The 23,712-nt window shown below is 36.6% G+C and overlaps 1 protein-coding gene across 3 annotated transcripts in view; it reads left to right on the top strand.

Annotated features, from left to right (window-relative positions):
• XRCC5 (X-ray repair cross complementing 5) overlaps positions 1-23,712 on the top strand; it is a 53,078-nt gene that overhangs the window by 21,301 nt on the left and 8,065 nt on the right. For all 3 annotated transcript variants that reach the window (XM_015634369.3, XM_015634370.2, XM_015634368.2), the window contains 9 exons: positions 2,092-2,154; positions 2,807-2,944; positions 3,592-3,682; positions 4,891-5,018; positions 9,067-9,263; positions 13,510-13,600; positions 15,004-15,073; positions 21,818-21,927; positions 22,424-22,520. In XM_015634369.3, the coding sequence (XP_015489855.1) occupies positions 2,092-2,154; positions 2,807-2,944; positions 3,592-3,682; positions 4,891-5,018; positions 9,067-9,263; positions 13,510-13,600; positions 15,004-15,073; positions 21,818-21,927; positions 22,424-22,520 (985 nt within the window). The remainder of the gene's footprint in view (positions 1-2,091; positions 2,155-2,806; positions 2,945-3,591; positions 3,683-4,890; positions 5,019-9,066; positions 9,264-13,509; positions 13,601-15,003; positions 15,074-21,817; positions 21,928-22,423; positions 22,521-23,712) is intronic.

The following is a 23,712-nucleotide window of genomic DNA, read 5'->3' as shown; positions in this document are numbered from 1 at the left end:
GTAATTGTTTAGTGTAGCTGTTTAGTATATTTGTTTAGTAACATGGGTTCTTGTGCACTGCTAGTGATTGAGCAAGGAAACATCTCATGCTTGAGCTTATGTGCCCTAAATTGGTCAGGGCCAGAGAGGTGTTAGGAAGTGCTACCTCCTGTACCGATAACTGGATCTAATGAATGAAATGTGTCTGAACCCAGTGTTCCAATGAGACAATTTCTTGGATCTCTCCATCCATTATTAGCCTCCAGCTGAGTCTTGCTATTGTCATTTAGTTCTGCAAAATGTATTTCACTGTGTGCAGACGTTTCTTATGCTGGAGGTTGGCCTCCTGTTTCTGTTGAAATTTATTTGAAAATGGAAACTAAGAGGAAAGCAGATGATGAATATAGTGTTCCTGTGAGAAAACTCCTATTTCAGGTGGATTTTTATTTTCCCATTGTTGGTCAGATAGAGTGTGGTAATACCTTCAGATACATAGTTAATAATTGTAAGGTTACAGTTAATTTTAGGGATACTTTCTGAGTCACATAAATATGCATAAAAGAATCAACAAGTTGTTTTTAAAAATTTTCAGAGTACCAAATATAGATTGCTTTTGGTTATTTTTTATGATGTACTTCTCTTGTGTCTAGATTTCATAACAAACAGAAATAATATCTTAAAGTGTGCTCTGGTCCTGTAGGCAGGAGTGTGAGTAGTTATGCCCAGCAGTAGCTGTCCATTTCCTCAGAGGAATAAAATTATTTGGGTGTGCTTGCAGGATTAAAATTACAATGCATAGATAATGGTATCAGGGAGTTTTTAACTACAGCTGGAATTTTCAAGAGCCACGTGTTATATCAAGTTTTGCCTCTTAAATTTTATTGTTTGGAATAATGAAATTGCCACTGTTCAAATGTATGTTTTATATTAAATTGTTCCTTTAAAAAACTTTGATGGAAAGATAATTCATTATTGACTAGAAAAACTGGAACAGCTCCAAATACATAATTAAATAAGGAATAGAACCACCTTATATTATTTTCCTGAGTTGTTCACATCCCTCAGGAAAGAAGATCAGAGGCCGCTTAAACTTTGATTTTTAATTTATGAGCCATGCCGTGTAAATCAAGAAATAATACTTGAAAATATTACGAAGAGACAGTTTCTTTTGCAAACAAAAAAAGATGTAGTGATACACATCTAGTTATTTATACTATACTGAATGTAAAATTTCCTGAGCATTTAGAGACAGAACACGAAAGAAGAATTGCAGGTAGAAAAATCTGAGCCGGATTGTGCTGTAGTACAGTAAACAGGTCTGCTCTGGTGCAGGTTGTCACTGACTTCAACAGCTTCATGGTAATTTGCCAAATAAAGAAGATAAAATAAAAAGATGAGTGAAAGAAAAATCAAAGGTAAAACAAAGTTAGTTCTGCACCTGTAATTCGAAGAGTTTTTTCTTTAACAGAGAGGTTATTTTAACCACTGTCCATAGTAGTGTGTGATCTTTGTGATGGGTCTTCTATGACTGCAGGGTTTCTATGTGTGTGTGAGCTGCTGTAGCTCCAGCTATTCCAGTGATGCTCCTTGATGAAACTATTTTTTCTTTTTGATTCAGCCATGTTCATGAATAGAATAAACTCTGCCAACAGAAATGCTTCTTTGCCAGCACAGCTGTATATATTCTGGGTTGCCATTGAAGTAGCTTTATTAATTAAGGATGCAACATTTTGCAGCTCCTTTTTGATGTATCTTTGCCAGAAAAATGTAATAGCATAGATATGGTGTCAGGTTTAGGTCTTGTATTAACTACTGTAGCTTCCCACAATAACTTGAATTACTGAAGTATAATTCAGACTGGTAACAGCTGCCAGTAGCACTGTCTTTCATTCCTGCCCATCAGTATGAAGCTATGAGAATATCCTACCCAATACGATTGAATTCCATATTAAGTGATAAATAGAGATACATACAGGGCTTTAACCTCCATGCACTGTAATTAAATTTGGTGGCTTCTGACTTGAGTAATGTTAGTTGTTTTGTAATTTAATTGGTCCAGTTGCATTAGTGACCTTTTAAGTCAGGCTAACTCTTGACCATTTGAATTTGTAGATCCAGAGGCATTACTACATGGGCAACCAGGCTCTGAAGGTCTTTGCAGCAAAAGGCGATGAGGTAAGGTGAACTGAAGTTTAATGCTGAATGTATTCTGCTGTATAGTAGTGATGCTTGAGATTGTCCTGTCTTTCTGTGTTAATAAATGGTTTTAATGCAGTTTACAGAAATGTCATATTTCATTGCCCAGTAGGTTAAAAAGACGTTGGATTAAACCCCAAATGAATACAGTATCTCATGAATAATGAAAAACTGGTAGATACTATATTTGAGGAAGGTTATGATGAGCCTGAAATTGGTGCTTAAGTCAATTCTCATGCAGAACAGTAACACAGTCACTGTGTTGTTTAGAACAGACCTCCAAAGTACTGGAGGTAAAAAGCTCACTGTGGTGCTCTGATATGTTCCTTTAAGGGTCTGATTTACCTCCCTTTCTCTATCGCTTGCAAAACCTCTGAGAGTTCTTCACACCTGGTGAAAAAGGTGGAATGTGCTGAATCTAAGTTGGCTCAGCTTTTAATGGATCCACTATCACGATGAGATTTGACCCTTCTGCTTCTTTGGTTTAGAAACATGAAAAAATGCTTGTGTTAAAGTTATAGCTAAAATGGAAACTAGTCTTGACTTAATCATTGCTGTTGAATTCCCTGTGGAAGATGTATTTCATTATTAAGAACTTGCATGATTTTGTAGACTTCTTTTTTCCCTCCAGAATGCAGCAGTTGCTTTTTCTGCACTTGTTCGTGCATTGGACGAGTTGAAAGTGGTGGCTATAGTGCGCTATGCTTATGATAAAAGATGCAACCCACAAATTGGAGTAGCTTTTCCGTGTATTAAGGATGCATATGAGGTAATTCTTCACTCTTGCCCTTCTGCAGAGAGACCCAGAAGCAACACAGTATGTCAGAACTTTTGCAGCATATGTTTCCCCTGATCTTTCTTACGAGAGACTATTGAAAGAGCTAAATATGTATAGCATGGCTGAGCAGTGATGGAGGTGGGGGCGGACACAACAATCTTCAGACTTTTGAAGGGTATAAACATAAAGGATGGAAAGGAATTATTTAGGGTGGTATGAACTGGAGGAGGTAATTGAACAAAGAAAAAATGAGGCAGAGAAATGTTAAAAAAAACAAATCCAGCTTTTGACTTTAAAACACAGTAAGCTGTGATAAAACTTCCCAAAGCGCCAATATATTGGATATTTAAAGCATGGATAATTGGAACTCTGCACAAGAAAAAGGGATCAGGTGATCAGGGAGGTCTTTATTCCATGAGCAGAAAAATTGAGTGTAGCCATCACTATGTTATAAAATATAATGCTGTGTGTTATTCTGATTGGGTTGCTCTGTAAATATTTTAAGTGTTTTGATGTGCACAGACATTACATCTTCTGATTTTTTGTATGTTTTATATCGCCCTGATATGGCACTGAGGGAATACAGATTTTTTTTTTTTTCCTTCAGGCTCAGTTGTTTTTTCTTTCCTCTTGCACAGTGTCTCATCTATGTGCAGCTACCCTATATGGAAGACCTAAGACAATATGTGTTTTCATCCTTGAAAAACAGTAAAAAATGCATTCCTACAGGTAAGGTCAACTGGAAGAGGAACCTGCTTGTTGTCTTCTAAGATGCTGTAAAAGAGTTAGAATATTTGGTTCTCCAGTGAAAATATAAGCTTTATTGTTATTTTGGCTTGAGGAAACACCCAGGTATTTGGGCATCCATTGTGGTGATGTCATCTTGGAGCATAAATATGTATTAAAGCTTTGCCACTCCAGGTGTGGACTGAGCAGACCTAAGATTGCAGACAGTATTTCAGCTGTCCTGTTAAATGACTTCTGGCATTGTGAGTCTCTCAGGATCCTGTGACAGAGAGCTGAGATTAGTCCTCTATCCTTTGATCTTTGAACTCATTTGTGGGAGTAAATGGCCAAACCTTGTGAGATCTACAGTGTGTGATTAGCTAGCTAGAATTAGAGCAGAGGCAGCTACTCTGTTGGTGCAAAGCTGGTCCCGTAGCTGTTTGCAGTATGGTCTATTAATATAATGTACAAAGGCAAAGACAATATTTTCTGTGGAGTGTTATTAAACCACGCACTTACAGGTGTCCGGATTGAGATGGATGGCATCTTTGGAGAACATGCAGCTACACAAAGCTTTACTTGTTGTTCTGAGAGTTTTGCACAGCAATGAATGTAGTTTAAATGAATGTAGTTTAAAATTCACTCCCGCTTCTTCCATTTGCTGTGAGATGCACCTCACATCAGGGTATATAGTATGCTGGTTTGCTTCTATAACAGTTTCTGTCTTCTTGCCTGGAACCACCAGTTGGATAACAATTCTAAAACCTTGCTTACCAAGGGAGTGGCTGGCTAGTGTGAACTGTGTTAATTTGCAATCATAACTTTAAAAATTTATATTGCGCCATTTAGTTTTGCTAACCAACTGTTCTTCTTATTTTCTAAGTGGCCTATAAACCTTCTGTTGCAAATGAAAACATCTTGAAAAAGGAGAAAAGAAAAAGCAGAAAGGAAGCAATAATTGAGGTCTTGAGGAAAGAGAAAAAAGCTTTATGACTTTACACTGGAGTCCTTAAATAAAGTAGGGGTTTATTATTGTGTCTGTTATCCATATTCTTTATTGGCACATCCATAGCTGCAGTGTGTTCTCTGGCATGTAATGACTTGGTGAAAATCTCACATCATGAAGCGAATCTTCATTTAGAAATTGTTTCAAGAAATGCATCCATCTGCAAGTGTATTTTATCTTCCTTTGTATGTAATTGCTGCCTTAGCGGATCAGTTATCTGCTGTTGACTCACTGATTGATTCTATGAATTTGGTTCACGAAGATGGAGAAACTTCGGAGGACCTATTTAAGCCCAGCAAAATTCCAAACCCTCATTTTCAGAGGTTATATCAGGTGAGGTGAACTATGTGGTATTTTTAAAAAACTTATTTTCTTAAGGCTTTTCACCTTTCTGTCTTTCTGTGATTCACATCGGAAAGAACTGTATTGTGAAAATGCAGGTATAAATCTCTGGCATTAAAGTATGGGGTAACCAGTGATTGCTGTGTCCCTGACATAGATTTATCTTTAAAATTTCTAGTTTCCAGGAAGGAAGGGAAATGATACCTTTGCTGAGGTGTCTGCAACAGCATCAGTTATATTCACAGGCACATGGACTAGACAAGTAGAAACTTGCCTCTCAATGCTGTATTGTGGACATAGATTCAGTCTCTGGCTTTTGGACAAAGATAAAAATTTGCTGAAAACTGGGGATATCTTCAGCTTCTCGTTCTGTGTCCCACCACTTTTTTGTGCATTTTTGCACCTAGCAGTGTTCCAAACCAGGTCAGTCTGAGGTGAACTAGATCAGTAAGAAATGGTTATTAACACTATTGACATTTAAAATGTTCTGTTGGGGTGTCTATGCTGATGCACTTTATGAACCAGCAGAACAGTTCACACTTCCTGCAGTTATTATATCAAGCTGTCTCCATTTTGATTTACATTCCTTTCATATCATGAAGACTTTCATTTCAACTGTGAGGATGAAAGACTTAATTATACATTGAAATTCAAGTGTTTAAAAAAATGACACAGCAAATTCAAAAATAAAGAAAATTATGTTGCAATTTAAGCAACTGCAGAGTTCTACTGTGTACAGAACCATGGAGATATATTGAATGTGTGACTCTGCTCTGAAAATTGACCAAAAATGGTATTATAGCAATCATGTTCATCATATCTCAACAATTCCACATGATTTATTTCAGTTTACAAGTAGGAAGAAGATACTTTTTAAATTAAGAAAACTTACCCTAGCTTCCCAAGGTCTCAGTGTTGTCAAAATAACCAAAGGATCTGAAGGTCAATGTGCATTTCAGAAACACATGTAAGCCCACTGTCTTCAAATCCTACTCTGATTGACACCCGAAGAACTTGGTGTTCTCATCAAGTTCTGCCAGTCATATTGACAAGACAGTGTGTAACTGAATGCAAGATTTGATCAGTTGGAGGTTAGTGCAGGGCAAGAACTTGAAATGATCTGACCTCTGCACAACTCTTATTTTAGGAAGGATTGTTAAGCTTGGATATTACAAAACTTGGGCTTTGCTTGTAAACTAAATACTTTGGGGTAGAATTTCCTCTCTTGTATTGCTAGACAGAGCTTTGTATTATTTTGGTTTAGTGAATGTAACCTATTTCAGTGAAAGATGGTTTTGTTAGGTGTGCTATTTGTCTTCTGAAACAGTGTGATGATGGTGTTCCAGCACTTGAGTTAGTTGCTGCTGGAAGAGAGTAACTTGCCAGTTTCCTTAGAGGATAATAGGATTTTTCAAGGGTGACTGCTACTGGTAGAAAAAGTATTTATCGACTAAATGTGTACGGTAGGATACAGTTTCTGTCCTTGCTGTTCAGAAAACCCTAAACTGTCAGTCCTTAGTGCTTTCTTTTGGCCACACACAGCCCCATTTGTTTGTCTTATTACAAAATTGATATTAATCTGTGTAAGTTGTTCTCTCCTTTGCTGTAAAAATGTTCCAGATTCTTAGTATTTTGCTCTTAGGCCAAGTGGCACTGCTGGTTCCTTAAGAACTACGAAGAAAATTCTGCATAATCTTTTGACTGGAGCCAGTGAGTGGATTGGGCTGAACAGAACCTATAAATGGTTTTGAAAAATAACTCTGAAGAAAAGGATGAACTCCTACTTCATTTCCTTGCTTTGTTGCCTCATGAAGATATTTGGAATGATAAGTGACAAGAGCCAGAATTTAAACAAAAACATCAAGCTAAATTATATCTCTGGAAGTAGTGGTAGGCATCAGGAAATGACAGAGTGGGTGAGAAGTAGTTGTTAATGCTTGCTGGAGTGGAAGATGAGGAATATCCTATATCCAGACTTTCAACTTTTATTCCTTGCTTCCAGAAAAAACTAAGTGAACTTCTGTAGCTTTTGTGGTGGCTGACTTTCAACATTATTGTTTAAGTTGCCCATCTTAAATACAGGGATTTGAAGCATCTAAGACGTTTAGGGAATGCAGTGCATTATATTTGTTAGCCAGATAAACAAATTGCTCAACAGTGGTGTTTTTGTACACAGATGGCCCTCTTGGTCTGTTGGTGCATATATGTCATTGCTTATCACAGAGTTAATGATGTGAAGCCCACTTCATTACACCCATTGACCAGTATCTTGGTGTGACCCCTGTTCCCAAAAGCTGACTGTGTCTCTAGAAGTGGACATGTAAGAAATTAGGAAGAGCAATGAAGAGTTAGTGCCTTGGTGACAGTGTTTGCAAGTGGCACTGTGGGTTGCCTTCTAGCTGTGAAGGTAGGAGTGGTTCTTGCTGGACACAGAAGGAAGGGAAAGCAAGGTTAAGAGAGTCGGTGTTGGATTAGAAACTCCAGGTTGTCTGTTTAACTTAGTCTTCATTTAGCACCTGAGTTTTGACAGTACCTGCCATCTCAGGTTTCAGATATAGTCATCTATTTTAAAAACAGGTAAAAATGTTTCTGGATGCTGTAGCCACTCAGTCTGCTCAGCTCCTGCAGCTGCACACATAAAGATTTCAGTTCCAAAAGCCTGAAACACAAAGGCTTAACAGGGGACTTGAGTTTTTTTGCTTTGTGAGTTTAATTCAATTACTTAACTTTTTAATATATTTTTTTGTATCGCAAGAACCATTACTGCAGTTTTCAGCAACATTTTTAATCTCTTTCAAAATAATTGTGCCTTAAATCATTACAAGTGTTTCCAAATCAGTAGCCTTGTACAACTGCCTCTTTTTGACAGTATGTTCTAATATGGACTGGAATCTTAATGGCAGCCTGAAAACACATCAGTATTGATGTGTCATACATTGTCTCCATTTTCTGTATTGGCAACTTTCCAGCATGAATAGGGGCTTTTATTTGCTTTGATTTTGTTTTTTAAATTAATGTCATGTCTGACAACTGACAGGGCAGCAAATCTCTGCTGTATTCTTAGTGTACTGAGTAGGTACCTTCACATGGGTGTCTAATGTGCCCAGTAAAATGGGCATGGAAAAAAATTGTCTCCTTTGTACATCACATCATTTGTTTTGATGTGTTTATGTGCATGCACTGGTATCTGTGTGTCTATTTGTAAATGCACATACCTCTCTACTGCTATCCCACACTTCACAAAATTTTAAAGATATTTACTTTTTTTTCAAAACCCTCCATGGAATTTCTGTAGCCTGCCTCATTAACCTTGTCTCTCCCCCTCTGCTTGGCTCCCTGACTGTGTGTACTGACTCTACACTTGGGTGAAAAATCCTTCTCTGTAGCTCTCACCATCTGTTCCAACTTTGTGCATCTGTCAGGCCCCTTCATTCCCTACTCCTTTCAAAGCTAGGTTCCTAACATACATATATTCTGTGCCTCACCTGTGCACATTTAGTATTCTGTCTTTCCATTTCCATTCTCTCTTAAGTCTGTGAACATTTCTTCTGTATGCTTACTGAGTTCAGTTGGCCAAGAAGAAATGTTTTCTTTGAAGGATGTTGAACTGTTTCAGTATCTGGAATGTGTGGTTGGCATAGATCTCATTTACTTAATTCTTAAATTAAGTATAGAAATCTCTCCCATGTGACTTTTATAGGATAACTGCATTTTAAGGTAGAGTGAAGCTAAAAATATGAACAGCTGCAGATGGCTGTTTAATTCCTGGGATTTTTCTAATAATTTTCATAAAAGTCATTCCAGTGAGTGTGGGAACACTCATCTGCATCAGTATTCTTGTTTAATATCATTAATGATCTCCTTAAACAGTTGATCATAGATTTTCAATCCGCTGTGAGGCAGAATATTTTTCAGCAATACAAAGGTAGTATGTTTAATATGGAAGTTACTTGCAGTTACCATATGGTGTACAGGCATGTTAAAAGTTTTTAATATAATTGAAAGTTCTGCTTTGCTCAGAGTGTTTTGTTTCTTGCAGTGTTTGCAGCACAAGGCTTTTCACCCTGATAAGCCACTGCCGCCAATAGAACAGCACCTCTTAGAAATGCTGGAGATGCCTTGTGTGGTAAGAGAAAGGTGTCAGGCTCCTCTGGAAAGAGTAAAAGCACTTTTCCCCCTAAAGGAAATTGGCAAGAAAAAAGAAGAGAAGACTGCACAAGACATCTTCAAAGACAAGTAAGTTGGAGATGTATTATAGATTTTTTTGAAACTTTTTTTTTTTTACACTTCAGGTTGTTTTTGCTGGATGAAGCAGGCTCAGAATCTTTTGAACATAAAATCAATGAGATACACACTGGAAAAAATGCTGATGGATGGAGAATATTGTGGTGCCACATAATGTCTGGAGTATTTTGTGAATAGTGGTGGTCATACTGTTGCATTGCAGGACACACTAGGAACCAGTGTGTAAGTTCCTTGTGTCTCTGTTTGCTGTCAAAGAATCACAGAATCTATCAGGTTGGAATGGACCACAGGAGGCTTCTTGGTCAACCTGTTACTCAAAGATGACCTGTGAGATCTAAGGAGGGATTCATCCAGTCTTGAAAACCCTTCAGGGTTTATGCATCCTTTCTGGGCAACATACTGCATTATTTTCTGTCTCCTAGTCAGGTAGTTTGTCCTAGAGGTTGTTATAAAATAGTTCAAATAGCACTATCAGAGAGTCTAATTTAGTTTAGAAGAAATTCCATGGTTCTTTAAATTAGCCATAAAGTTGAGCCTTCCTTCTCAGCATGCTTGATTTAGGTAATTGTCGAGTTTTCATTTTGAATATCAAAAGAAAAGCAATTTCATTATTATCTGCTGTGCAATTAATATGGTTGTGTCAAAAAAAATCAAGCTGTTATGGACTCTTCCTGGAACAGCTATTGTTTGAACAGTTTTAAGATAGGGTATTTTTATTGCTTTTGAATATACTGTGTTTAGTTTATTTGTGCTGCAGATATGAAGGGTAAATGCTAAATTGATACTGCAGTTGTACAGTCACCCCAGCCAAATCAATTTGTGTAAACAAAATCTGCTTCTTAGAAATTAATTTATTGAAATCTGTAATAAACTAGTGGATCCCTGAGATGATGGAGTGTTCTCAGTTAGCTCCTTCTCCCTTCATTTTGTCATTTTTGGTTCAATTCTTTCAGTGCAAGGAGCAAAGCTTTTGAGGTGTTTTGAGCTCTTGCTTAGCTCAGCTGTCATATATCCTTTCATCTGGGTTGGGTAGAGCTTCCTCAAAATATTGTCTTTGGGAAGACATGACACAGGACCCCTCACTTTGCTGCTTGAGACTGATGACCACATTCCTTTCTACAGACTGGGAAACACCTGGCTTTTTTCTTGTTGTTGCTGAGTTCATTGTGTTCCTGTTGCCTTGGTGTGTCTGTGAATTCATAATGATTCATTCTCTTTTCCTTACTCCGTGCCCCAGTTTCTCAGGGTTTATGTACATATGTACATTTATATGTACATCTTAAAAAGTGATAGAGCCAGTTTAGAAATAAAAGGCAAAAATTGAGCTCAAACAAGCTAGAGAGAGAATTTGAACAAAAATCAGTGACCCATTACTATTAGTTGCTTTAAAATACATCTTCCCAAAAGCATCTGACAAGCAAGAAAGAAATCTGTTTTGTTTAAAAACTAGTTTCCTTTAGAGGGGTGATAAAAGTAGCTGTACAAGTAATTTAGATAGAATTGGATGTGGGCATTAAAATGATTTTTTTTTAAAAAACATAAAGGAAGTGAAAGGATACAGACTCAGCTATGCAAAGAAGAATGAATGATGGTTAAGATTGTAAAAAAACTGCAGAAAAATGTCATTGCTGTAGTAATGAATGGGACTGGTGGTATTTTATCATTGCTGCAACAGCAGTCTTAACTGTATAGTTTTGTTCTGTGTTTGGGGAAAAGCTGAGATGATACAATTTATTCACAGGATAAAGAAAAATACACCACTCTTCAGTAACAATTAAGGAAAATATTAAACAACAGAGACACTGGCCCAGGATGCCCAGAGAGGTTATGGGTGCCCCTTCTTGGCAGTGTTCAGGGTCAGGCTGGCTGGGGCTTTAGGCAGCCTGGTTTAGAGCCCATGGCAGGGTTGTAGGAAGTGGGTGATCTTTAAAGTCCTTTCCAATCCAGAGGGTCCAATTTTGTGATTCTAAATGCTATACTTCTATGAGATTCAACTCACTAATACTAAGATATAGGTTTCACTGAAGTATTTGCAAAAAGTTGTTGAGAAGATGTCTTCGCCATTATTTTTGTTTTATAAAACTGATTTGTATTTCCTGTCCTCATATGGACCAGATTCTTCTCTGTTAATTTTTAAGGTCTAATAGGACTAAAGCAGCATAATTGTAGGCATGATATCTTAACAGAGATTTCATTATTGTATCACCTTTGCTTAAGATCTGTGTAGTTTAAAAAATATTCCAGTGAAATAGAAAACATTTTTCTTTCTCCTTCTTAGGTTGGCTGTGGAGAGGCTGTTATCTCATCCAGCTTTGTAGGATGTGAGAGGCTTCTATATTAATGTAGAAGTGGGTGTTTTAAATTAATCCTGTATTTTATTAATTTTTCTCAAATAGTAATTGCACGTTTTGCAGTTTAAAAATACTGCTAATCAGTGCATATTCTAAATGTCAGATCCTTGGCTGGTATAAATGGCTATGGATTCATTAGTTTCTGCTGTGCTGCACTGATTAATGATAACTGTAGATTTGGTCCTAGGCTGTTAAATGCAGTATCATCATTTATTTTCTCCTTCTTCCAATCCCCATTTTGAATCGATAAAAATAATGCAGGAAGAAAAGAAGAAATTTGATTGCCAAATACTTTTGGCGGAAAATATTCTAAAAGAGAATTTTCCTTGTTCTTTACACCTTTCATCAAACTGTGTTAATATACAAGATTTTTGGTTCCAGTGGAGCTTCTAAACTCTCTGGTGTTGATAAGTATCATTTTCTCCTATAGAGAGACACACTGGATGTTCAAAACAATGAAGTAACTCGTTCCAGGTTAGATAGAAAGTCAGCAGAGTTGAGAATGAAGCAAAGGTGTCTTATCCTTGTCCTTAGGCATAACTAAAGCCATCATTTCTCCTAGAGTGGTAAGTAAGGTTATGCTGAATGACAGGAGTTGCTGAGGAGAAGGGATTTCATTTTGGTAGTGACAAAACTAAGTAAAGGACAGAGAAGATGGCTGAAACAAAGTGAGATAGACAATGACTGTAATGTAGGGGAGGAGTGTGCTATAGAAAGCAAAAAGGAGGACTCCACAAGTTCTTTCTAATAGTTGATTGCTTCTGTAATGTGCAATTCAGCTTTTGCAATCAGTTTTAATCTTGCAGAATGAAAAGTTGGCTCCTAGTCCAGGATCTCTGGCTTTGTCCCTACATCATCAAGCTGTTTCTTCTTTTCACAGTAGTAGAATTTTTCAGAAAAACTTGTTACTTTGTTTTGGGATGCCTTAAACACAAATCCTACCCTTTGGGATGCTGAGTAGCTTTCAGTCATTCTTAAACTGAAATCAATTCATCTGTGTCAGTAGCCTGACAGCATCTGAGTTTCTTCCCCTGTTGTGATTATCTGGCTTTTCTTCTGTTGCTGAGATGTGCTCTAAAGTTAGCATGTTACATCTTAGAGTTAAGTTCCTAGTTTAAATATACACCTTACTCTATGTTACCTGTAAGGACAAAGTGAGAAAGTAGCCCAAAATCACAATTACCTTTTTAAAAATAATAAGTAGACTTCAGAAATCATTTTGAGATGTAGCTTAAAATGTCCTAAGAGAGTTCTGATCTACTTAACTGGATTTTGTCTAGCAGGTTTTAACAAATATAAGGTGAAAGTTTACAGAGCTCTCATATGCTCATGGAGAATAGTTGTCATTACACTCAAAAGCCACTATGTAAACAGGTTTGTTAGCTGTAAATTCCAAGACAGGATCTAGCAGGTAGTGACTGAATAGTAAATTAATGGCTTACTAAAATGGTAAATTTTCACTGATATTTAATGTTTAGAAAAAAATCTAATGAGAATAGCAAATTCTTATTACAGTCATCTTATATACTGTAAATTATCAAGGTTAACTCAACACAGAGGTTCCAAATTGTGTTTGGAGATATTCTGTATTTAGAAAGATGAAGAAGGTCTGTGTAAGTAAATTCACACCTGAAATAAGCACTAATAATCTCATACCTTCAACAAGTGATGCCTTTGCTGTATGCTAAGATGAAATTTGATCTCTGTTTCTACTGTCTGGTTTGTGCAGCCTAAGGGACAAATGAGGCATGGTTAAGTGTTGATTTTGGAATGGTTGTGTAATGAGGTTTAATTCAGTGTATATTTCATTAATTTACTGACTCCCTAGTTAGTAGGCAGGACAATCTTCAAGTGTTTATATTCATTTTTGTCCTTCTCATTTGCAGTGAAGATGAACCCAGCCTTAAGAAACCAAAAATTGAAGATGAGGAAGAGAGCTTTAGCATTATGAAACTTGCTGAAGGCAGTATCACCTCTGTAAGCATATTTTCACAAATCTGATTATTAAAGGGGAAGACTAATTCTCTAAGTCTGTTATAGTGAATATACAGAATTCCTTATAAAAGAAAAGGAGAGTTTCTAGCTGAAACATGACTGAAATACTGTTTACTTGTACATTTGAGACTCTCTGCTAGAGATTGTAAAGACAACTTTCTCTGCCCTTAGGCATATGTTAGCACAAGTTTCTATCAGTTGTGGATATTTTAGGACAAAATTCTCTCCTGGTGTTTAGAATTTTAAAAGGAAAGCCTGGGGATCTAAAGAAAACAGAATTGGAGCTCAGTGGCTGAATTTTGTTCTTGCTGTCTTTCATACCTTCTGCAACATAGAAATTGTCTCTTTGTATTTAACCAAAAGTATTGCTGTGATTTTAGACATTATTCTCTCCATTAATTGGGGGTCTAAATCAGAAATTTGGCTTCATCTTGCCACTAGATATAATTTTGTGAGTAGATGAAAGTTGTATCTTAACTGTGCACCCTCCTTTATTTGTTGTTTTCCTCTTACTAAAAAAAAAAAAAAATTGAGCTAATTTAAATTTTTTTCAAATGTGCTATTCTTTATGGTTCATTTTGAAAAATGCATTATTGGTACTTATAAAATTATTTAAAATCTAAAAAGATTTCAGTGTTCTGTAATCCTAATATAATTTTCTGGTATTTCCTGAAAGGTGGCATTGCTACATCTTAAAGAAATACAGTGAGACCAAGCAAATGTATTGCAAGGTCCATGAATTATTTTGATAGCAAAGCATAAAAATTATAAAAAAGTAGGAGAATTATGATTGCTGATAAGAAAATTTAAGCAATGTAGAGTTTTTGTTTTTTTCCCCTGTAGTTAATGCATCCATTTTTCAGTGTTTATTTATATTTGACCTGGTTTTAGTTCCTTTGAAAGGTTTCTGCATTTGCATGCTCATTTAGAGCTTTGGCTTTAAGATGTCAGACTCTGCCAGATAGCCTAGATGATTTAAGGGCAAGTTTTTAATTTTGGGGTCCCTATTGGAGTGGCAAACCACCTATGTGCCTGGGAGCTCACACTCCTCACTAAGCATGTGGTGAGATTAGGGAGGTCTGAGAGGTCTGTGCTACAGAAGATCTCAAAGCTGAACTAGCAGATAAGCTGAATTTTTGTGTTTCTGTCCTCTCAGTACCAGAAAAGTGGTCAACTTGCAAGAGTGCAGCAGTGAATTCACCTTGCTCATGTCATGACCGACTTTTGCCAGGAGTTACTTTGATTTTTTGAGTCTGAATGCAGAGAAGTACACAGCTGCTGTTTTCATTTTAAAGTAAAAAGAAATTCAAAGATTCTTGTTGCCTGACAAGAAGAAAGAGATGGATGTTGGAAGACAATTGAATTGTTTTTTGTACTTTTTCTAGGTAGGCAGTGTTAACCCAGCAGAAGATTTCCGAATTCTGGTGAGGAAGAAAAATGCTGACTTCAAAGATGGTAAATGACTTTTGTCTATCTTAATTATGCTAGAGCACCTTCAGGGTTCAGTAAATGCAACCCATCTGTCTAAACATAAGTTTCTGGTGTGAGTTCTGTAGAATTTACAGGTTAGCTTGTAGTGCCATGCAGCCAAGGAAGGTGTCATCTGTAATTCCCATTTAATAAATAATAATTAACCCATATAATAATTATTTAAATAATAATTATTCAATGTAATTATTAATTCTTATTACAGTAATTAATAATTAATTACAAGCTAATACTTGCCTTCCCCAATTAAAAGTCTCGGGTAGCTGTTTTTGGGTAAGAAGGCACTAGACAGCTCCATTGAGGCACCTGAACAACCCCTCAGGTGTTTCTAACAGAAGACCTCTTGGTATTCACCAGCTCCCTCACTCAGAATGAACCTCAGCTTCTCATTTCCAGGATCTTCCTGGCCTGAAGTGGAGAGATGTTGGGTGTGTACAATGTGAGAAATCTGTCTTGTGTTCCATGAACAAAAAAGAGACTCTCATGCCTGGGACTTAAATCTTTACATGCAAAGGTTATTTCTTACTGTTTGTGAGTGAAAGAAGGCACAGGTGAATTCAGAGTGGAATAGCCAGGTAGTATTTGTAATCTGAAAGTTGGGAGGGAGTTCTGTGTCCACTGACTCTTCTCAGAGATGAAGAACACAAGGCACAGGTGAAAGCACTGTCTTGCATGAGTTAAGTCTGAAAATGCAGTGAAATTATCCTTGGTTTGTATGGTATTTCCCTCATGGAGTAGCTATATGTATGAGATCTATATAATACAAAGTTGTCTTGCAAAGAGTGCATAAGATGGATAGGGTCCTTTATCTTGTAAAGGGCGATTTGAAGGTTGTGGCAGGGTAAACCTGATCTGCCAAATAGCCACAAATGTCACATTTCTTTTCTAAGAAAGATTTGCAGAAGTGCTTAAGTGAAGTGCTGGGTATTTCAATAAGACCTTTGGTCCTTTTGGATGTAGTTTCAGGAGTGTGTTTAGTGGTATATTGAGTTGTGATGTGGTCTGTTAAAGCCTACATAGCTATTTCTCTCCAGACCTCTAAGCCAGCTAGCTAGCTTTTTTACATGGATTTTTCATTACACCCGGAAGAAATTATTTATTGAAAAAATGTTTGGAGTTGTGTTCTTAAATCTCAGATATATTAAGATGCAGTAAAAAAGCATTGTATAATGCATTACAATACAGAAACTGTGGAATGGTTGACTACTTTGTTATGGTGATAAATTTTATCATGCAGGAAAGCTTTAAGGCAGAAATAAGTATAGTGATTATCCTTGAAGATGGTTTGACTAGAAAGAGTTTTTAAATATGTCTACTTGGTAGCTGTGCTGGAGATAACTGCAGTACATTTGGAAAGTTCTGAAATTTTGAGCAATTTGCTTTTATTTTATGTGATCTGCTCTATAATGATAAGGTGTAGTTAAACAGAATGTAGTGCAGTCACCCATTTAAAGGAGAGATAGAAGCCACTAAAAATAAAAACATGCTTTGCATATTATCTCTTTCTTCTGGATAATCCTTTTTGTGCTTTTAGAACCTTTTAGGTGGCTTAATACACTGAACATTGCAAGCATGTTTTTAATGGCTTGCTGTATTGCACTTTGGTTATGTAAATAGTCAGTTCTGCCTTAAAACTATTCAGTGGTTCTAAGGGGTTTTTTGGTATAATTTTGTCATTTAATGATGAAACTTTTTTTCCCTAGAACATAAGAAATATGAAATTTCTTTGCAGAAAAGGATAATGTCTAGCATTCAAATACTTAATTGTAAAAAGGGTAGCAAGTGTCATGATGCAGACAGAAGAACTGCTAAGTTGCATTCTTTTTTTCTTTCTTTTAAAGAGTAGATGCTTTTAAAAAAGCATCTACTACAGTCTTTCTAACTGAATAGAGCTTACATTCACCTTTTAAAATAACAGCAGTCCTTTCATTGGGAGGAGAAAGATCTTCCAGCTGTTTGATTGGAGATGGGTTGTTTTTAGCCAAGTTATAGCAGTAAGAAAGAGTTGTACTTTAGACACTGACACTACAGTTGCTTTTTAATTCAGCTGCAGGTTAATGGCACACCCACGCCAAAATTATAAAGGGATGGCAAGGTGATTATTTTTCTTCTGAAACGGCTTGTAGGATGTTCTGATGGTATATTTATCACTGAAAATATGTACCAGTATATTTCCTGCAGTGCCCTCACTGGGATTCATTAATCAGGGTTTGTACCTTTCATAGCAGAAGTCTTAGGTGGAAGCTAGTCCGTGTCTGATGCTATGTGAGAACTTTACCACTAATGCCTAAATACATATCTTTAGAAAAATCAAAGATTTTCTGATTAGTAAGGGTCTTAGGTTTTCTGGATGGGCAGCTCAATTCCTGAAACAATAATTCACTTTGGTTTTACCTGAAAACTGTGTAGTTTATTACAGTAGGGAGCTGCTTAAGGGTTACATGGTGAGTTACGTTTGATGGTATCAGCCTACTGGTTAACACTGATGCTCATGTAACTAGAATTGTGTTCCAGTCTAGACATCCTTACTTTCTTATTTGCATTCTTGGCCAGAGAGATGTCATTTCATGCAGGTCTTATTTTGAGCAAGTCACAAGTGTACAGTCATCACAAAGAGATGTCTTCTGATAACAGCTTCTGACGTTTTTATCAATGACTGCACATAAAATAGATTAGTTTACCTGACTAGAATCTAATTGTTGCTCCCAAGGGTGTACAATGAGTTTTTGCATTGCTGTGGCTTCAGAGAAGATGCTCAAATGCAGTCAGTGCTTGCCAGCTTTGTAATGCCAAAGAAGTAGCCATGTACTACTGCTGCATCCTCCTATTTGGAGGTTTCATCCATGTCTGAATTTCTGGAGAGCAGATCATGTCTGATGTATTGTATTTCTTAGGCTTCTATATAAGATGAAATCAGGGGAGTAGAAAAAGATATTGACACATGCATAGTATTTTCTTTGATTTCTAAATTTTCTGTGTGAGTTTATAGCCATGTTTCATTGCATCTTACAATACTCCTGTCTGAGAACATGACAAAAAAGCTTTTTTTATTTTACTGATTGTCAGCTGGGAGAGAAATCTGCAATGACAACTCAACAGTTTATGGACCTAAGAAAAAATGTCCAGAGACAAATTGCACTAAGCTCTTATTCCTATATTTATAGTAAGTTTGTTAATATTTTATTCCTAGGCATTTTTAGAAAAATACAGTTAAAGGAATCAGTAACTGCATGTGAACAATATTGGTATTTTATTGCAATATTTTCTGTAGAAATAATTATAGTTAATTACCTTTCTGGAGCTAAGATAGTTTTTGAAGAAGCTAATACTTAATTTCATTCCTTGTTGGCATATTTTTGCAGTTTGTCTGCATTTTTATCTTACTGCATGTTTTTGTATATTTCAGAGATTATTCATGCTCTACTGCTAGGTAGGCCAAATGCAATGACTGGTTTGATGAAAATGATTCAGTCATTAGAAAGTTTTTACAAACCAAATACTTGTGTATATAGAATCACTTTGAAGTTTTCTGTATATCTGCTTCACAGAGAAGATGAAGCCAGGTTTGTCTTTGAAGGGCATAGTGATTGGATGAGACTCAAAGCTCTGAGTTGCAATAAACAGAATTTGAATTAGATGTTATGGAGAAAAAGATAATAAAGATCACAGTGATGGGACTCGAACACAGAAAAAGGGGCTCAGGGAACTTGGAGACTCTCCATGTTTGGAGCTACACGGAACTCAAGTCTGTGGGGCACTTAGCCACCTCTTCCACAGTGAAACCAGTTTTTAGCAGGGATTTGGGTCATTTGGATGTGTCCTTCAGTTATCCAGCCTCAATCATTTCGATCCATACTTACAGAACATTTAGAGACACCATTTCCAAACTGAACAGCACCTCATAGGGTATTGGAGTAGTTCAACAGCCAACAGCTCTTGATCTTCAAATTCTATTTTCTTGGCTTAAAGATGGAGGTCCATAAAAATTAGTACCCTTTTCAGTTCAGAATTTCTTTCTTCTTTTCAGTTCAAGAAAGATGATACAGAGCAGTATTTTAAAATTAATTATCAGGTGATTTAACTGATTTGTCAGTGAATGACACTTTAAGTACTGTCCATGAACACAGATTGTTACCACCAGCAGCACGTTAATCAGAAGATTAACAACGGGAGTCTTTTGGCTAAAGGAAGAATTATTTTCTTAACCTGATTTATTTTTTTTAGAGGGGCAAAAAAATCCCCAAGGAATCAAACTCGGACTGTAATAATAGACAGTTTTGGCTACTCTTATTGTGTATATCTGATTGGTATAGTAATCAAGACCAAGAGCTGAACTGAACAAACATGAAAATATAACTGCACTTTTGTACTGTAGCTGTTCAGAGATAACAACTGAATATAATTGTTCATGGCATATTTCACAAAAAATGACAGCACTGGTGAATGTGTTTTGGAGTAGGAAATGTATCTGAATGCCAGAGGGGAAGGGATTAAATTCTGCTAGAACTAAAAGATCTATTCTGTGATTTTTTTTTTTTTTCTCCCTGCAGTTCTCCTACCCTTAATAACTGTATTTGTTATCTAACCAGTCAGGTACAGTAGAAGGAGGAAAGAGGAGATTAAAATTTCTTGGGATGTTCTGCAGAATGTGTTGGTTATTAGGAGTGCTGGAAATTTCAGTTAATGCAAAATGTAGAAGTCTGTTGTTAGTTCATTTCCTTAAATGTGTGTGGAATGAGGGAGAGAATGTGGGAGAGAAGAAAAAAGTTACAGTTACACAGAAGTGGCCTGAATAGGCTGTAGGTTTGTAACTGAAGGGTCTACTCTTCAAAACCTCAGTGCCTGAGATTTGTTTGGGACACATCAGAGTTAATGCCTATCACAGCGTAGTTAAAAAGACATCTTTATGCAGAACATGCCTTCCTCCAAAAACAGGGACATCTATTTTTTGCAGCATCCAGACCCAAAGATTCAGACTAATGAAAAGGCAGCAGGAAACCAACGAAGTTCTCAGATGAGAAACATAAAGGAATAGCAACCACTTCAAGAATTTTTGGCTGTAATCCTTATCTACTGTCTTTAGTATTACTTTTGGCCCCCCTGATCAGAACATAGGAATTTTTGTCTATTTTAGATTCACTGGCTTATCATTTAAGGGAAACCCAATGGACAGAACCAACTTCTTAGCCAAGCTATTTCAGGCTGTTAGAGGAATGTGACTTTAAATACTGCTGCTGTGTAACATGTTTGCTGCCTATATTATGGACTCTCAGTGCCTGGTAAAACATTGCTGGTTTTGTTTTTTCCTTAAAACAAATTTCAAAAGGAGACACCTCGCAGTCAGTAGCAAGAGAGTCTTTTCTTCTGATGGCTGCCAGGGCAATCAAATGGACAGGGATTTTAAAAAAAATTAAATGCAGAAGAAGTAGTAGAGTGTCTGATAATTTCAAACAGTATGCTGGAATCTTTCTGACAATAAAGACTTTTATTGCACCCTCATAGTGCCTGAGGTTTTAATTTAACACATCAATGAGAAGACAGTGTTTAAAAAAACCACCACCACTACTGAAAACACCAGCAGGACTTGCTTTTATTAGTGCAATTCATAAGAAATTAGAACATTTAATGAGAAAATCATTAACCATGGAAAAAATGGACTGACTTAACTTGGGAAGCTTAAGTAGTTAGACTTCAATTTAGTTTGTCAGCTACTGGTGAAATAAATAGAGTGAGCTGATTACCTCTGGCACAGTAGGCACTTTAGCACACTTTTTTGTGCTGTAGCTGCTGTTGGACAGAACCATTATTTGCCTCCTTTTCTAGAAACTGTCAAAAGCTAGTGGGAGAATATCAAAGATGCCTTGTTTCACACTATTCAGGGATGTTGTCCTTCAGATTCAGTTCAATTAGGCATTTTATAGAAAATAATACAACAGCCAGTGCTGTGCATACTCACAAGTGAGCAGAGTGGAACACAATACTTAAACAGTATCTCCTTCTTGGTGTGTTTACTTCTTGTTTCTTCCACCACTCTGGCAGGTGATTTTCTTTGTTGATGCTTCCACAGCTGATATTATTGAGGTGATGTCTATGCCCATAACACCTGGAGCTGGGAAGAGCTGTAGGTCAGGAGAAACGTTCTGCTAATCCACTGACTGGTCTTTAACAGTGCAAGAACAGGACAGGCAGATGCTGCAACTTGGTCAGGAAGCTTTCCTGAATCTTTTTCCTCAATGGCAACAATACTGTTAATCTCCCGTGATAGACATACTCTTTTAAGAATTCTAAGAATTTCTTCAAACATTTTTTAAGCTGTCAAAACTTAAATCAGCCTGTGGTAAAGGGGTTAACTGATGTACATTTTAAGAGATCCTGTTTTGTTGTTTGTTCTTGACCCAAATCTTGGCTCTTGTTTTGATAGAGGCAGGGCACTATTAGCTCACTATTTTATCCCTGTCATATTTTTCACAATGCTTCTGAGTTTATAGATCACTATTGTATCCTCCTCACACTTTTGTTTTGCCTGGCTGAGGTGTCTGCTAGAGGGTAAAATTGGACAGTTCCTTAACTGTAAGTAAATATTGAAGAGAAAATAAATTACTAAAATCCTGCAGAAATTAGTTGGGATTTTCAGGGCTCTTGGGTAACATTTTCTCTTGTCTGTTTGCAGTGGTTTATTTAGCTATGAATTTATTTCTCCTTGTCTTCCAGTGAGTCAGCAGTTGATAAACCGCATTGATCAGTTCTTGGAAAATAAAGGTTCACAGTACTACATGAAAGGGATTGACTGTATCAGAGTTTTTAGAGAGGAGGCCATGAAGGTAATGTGTGAATACTCTTACCTCTTTCACATTGAAGGTATGGTGGGCCTATTTGCTTTATAATTTATTGCTGCAGCAGAAAGAATTTAACTTTAAATATATTTCAAATTTTAGAAATAGAGTTGCATTTTATGGGGGCTTTTATTGGTACTGGAATGGGGACTAGCCTCTCTGGTATTATTTGCTGTTGTTTTTGTGTAAACATAAAACAGAAAGCCTATGACCTGATGATTGTGCTAGTTAAAAGTGCAATCCTACAACTTCTTCTTTTTTTTTCTTCTTCAACAAAGCTAGTTACAAGAAAGTCTTCCCGGCTTTCTGAAAGGCACATTTTGTGGCTTGCCTCTCCTTAGAACTCATGGTTTTAATAGAAATAAAACCCAAATTCTGTAGAGATGTTTGTGCTCACCATGTTAAATGACTTCATGAAGAAGTTTGTAGTGCTCTTTAGTAGTTTTAGTATTTCCTGCTTACAGTTGCTGTTATATTTTTTCAGCTGTCCAAGGTGCAGAGCTTTAATGACTTTCTGCAGGCCCTGAAATCAAAGTTGGAAGATAAAGCCTTATCTGATTTCTGGGAGATCATGGTACAAGGTAGGATGGCGTGTAAAAAAGAATCAGACAATTTCTAGTTATATTATGCATTTATCCATTAAGTAAGAAAACTTCATTAGCAGTGGGGCACTTAGACTCACCCCACTGCAGCATTTTGATATGCTTCGTTCCTGCAGCCTATTTAAAAAAAAACAACTTTCATGTTGCAGCTTCTTTTCCTTTTCTGCACTAATAGTTTCATATCAGCATTATTCATAATGCATTACTAAGTCTTGTTGAAATGGTAAATTAATTGTGGAAGAAGAGACAAATTAAATGTTATGGGGTAAGGAGAAGGCACAATTTCAGCTGAATTTCAGAATAAATGGAAAAAACTCATGCCATAGAGCTATAAAAAGATTCTTGCAGTTTAAGCTTCCAAAAAGTCACAGATAACGTTGAAATGTGTCACTGATCATTTTGTATTTAAGTAACCTGAAGGACAGAATATGTGATAATATGACACTTACCAATGATTAAACTGGGAGATAAAAGGCAGTGCCATTCTAAAACTCATTCAGAGACTATGCAAGTGATAAATAAAGGAACATTTTCACAAATAGAAAATATAGGGGACTAAAAAAAAAGTCTTTTGCGTCATACTCTTGTTTTTAATTGGAACCAATGCTAAGAAAATCTGTTAAATGCCCAGCTGTATCTCTTAAGTGTGCATACTATGAAATGCAGTGATGTGCTTTTGTATAGTACCATTCAAAGTGGTGAACTCCAGACATGCTGTAATGTCTAATTCATCCAACATCTTTGAATTACAGGATGGGAAGCTGTTTAGCAATGTGAAAAAAACAGCACAGGACAACACTTGATGAGAGCATTATATTCAGTAGTGCTGTAGGGGACCTTCTCTGTATAAATTTGGAAAAAGAAACAAAATTTTGAAAGTAGCAAACTTGGATCTTAAAAGCCATGAACAGTTTATAGTTAGTATAAATCAGAGTTTTTTTGACAAACTGGAGTACATTTCTGAGGAAAAAAATCAACTAAACAAGTACAAAGAGAGATGATATTTTCATACAGCAGAGATTATCTTCCTTTGAGAACATGGTGAAATGAAATCTTGATGCTTTATGCATAATCTGCCTACTCTCAGTAGGCAGCTGAAATTGCTTTTTACTGGCTGCTAACAAGAGCAGAAGTCCCGTTTTCTCTCATTCTTGCCACATGACCCATCCCC

Source organism: Parus major, chromosome 7 (genome assembly GCF_001522545.3).
Source record: "Parus major isolate Abel chromosome 7, Parus_major1.1, whole genome shotgun sequence".
In the NCBI taxonomy this organism is placed as follows: Eukaryota; Metazoa; Chordata; class Aves; order Passeriformes; family Paridae; genus Parus; species Parus major.
Note: the sequence above shows the minus strand (reverse complement) of the source record. Positions and strands in the feature narration are given on the sequence as shown.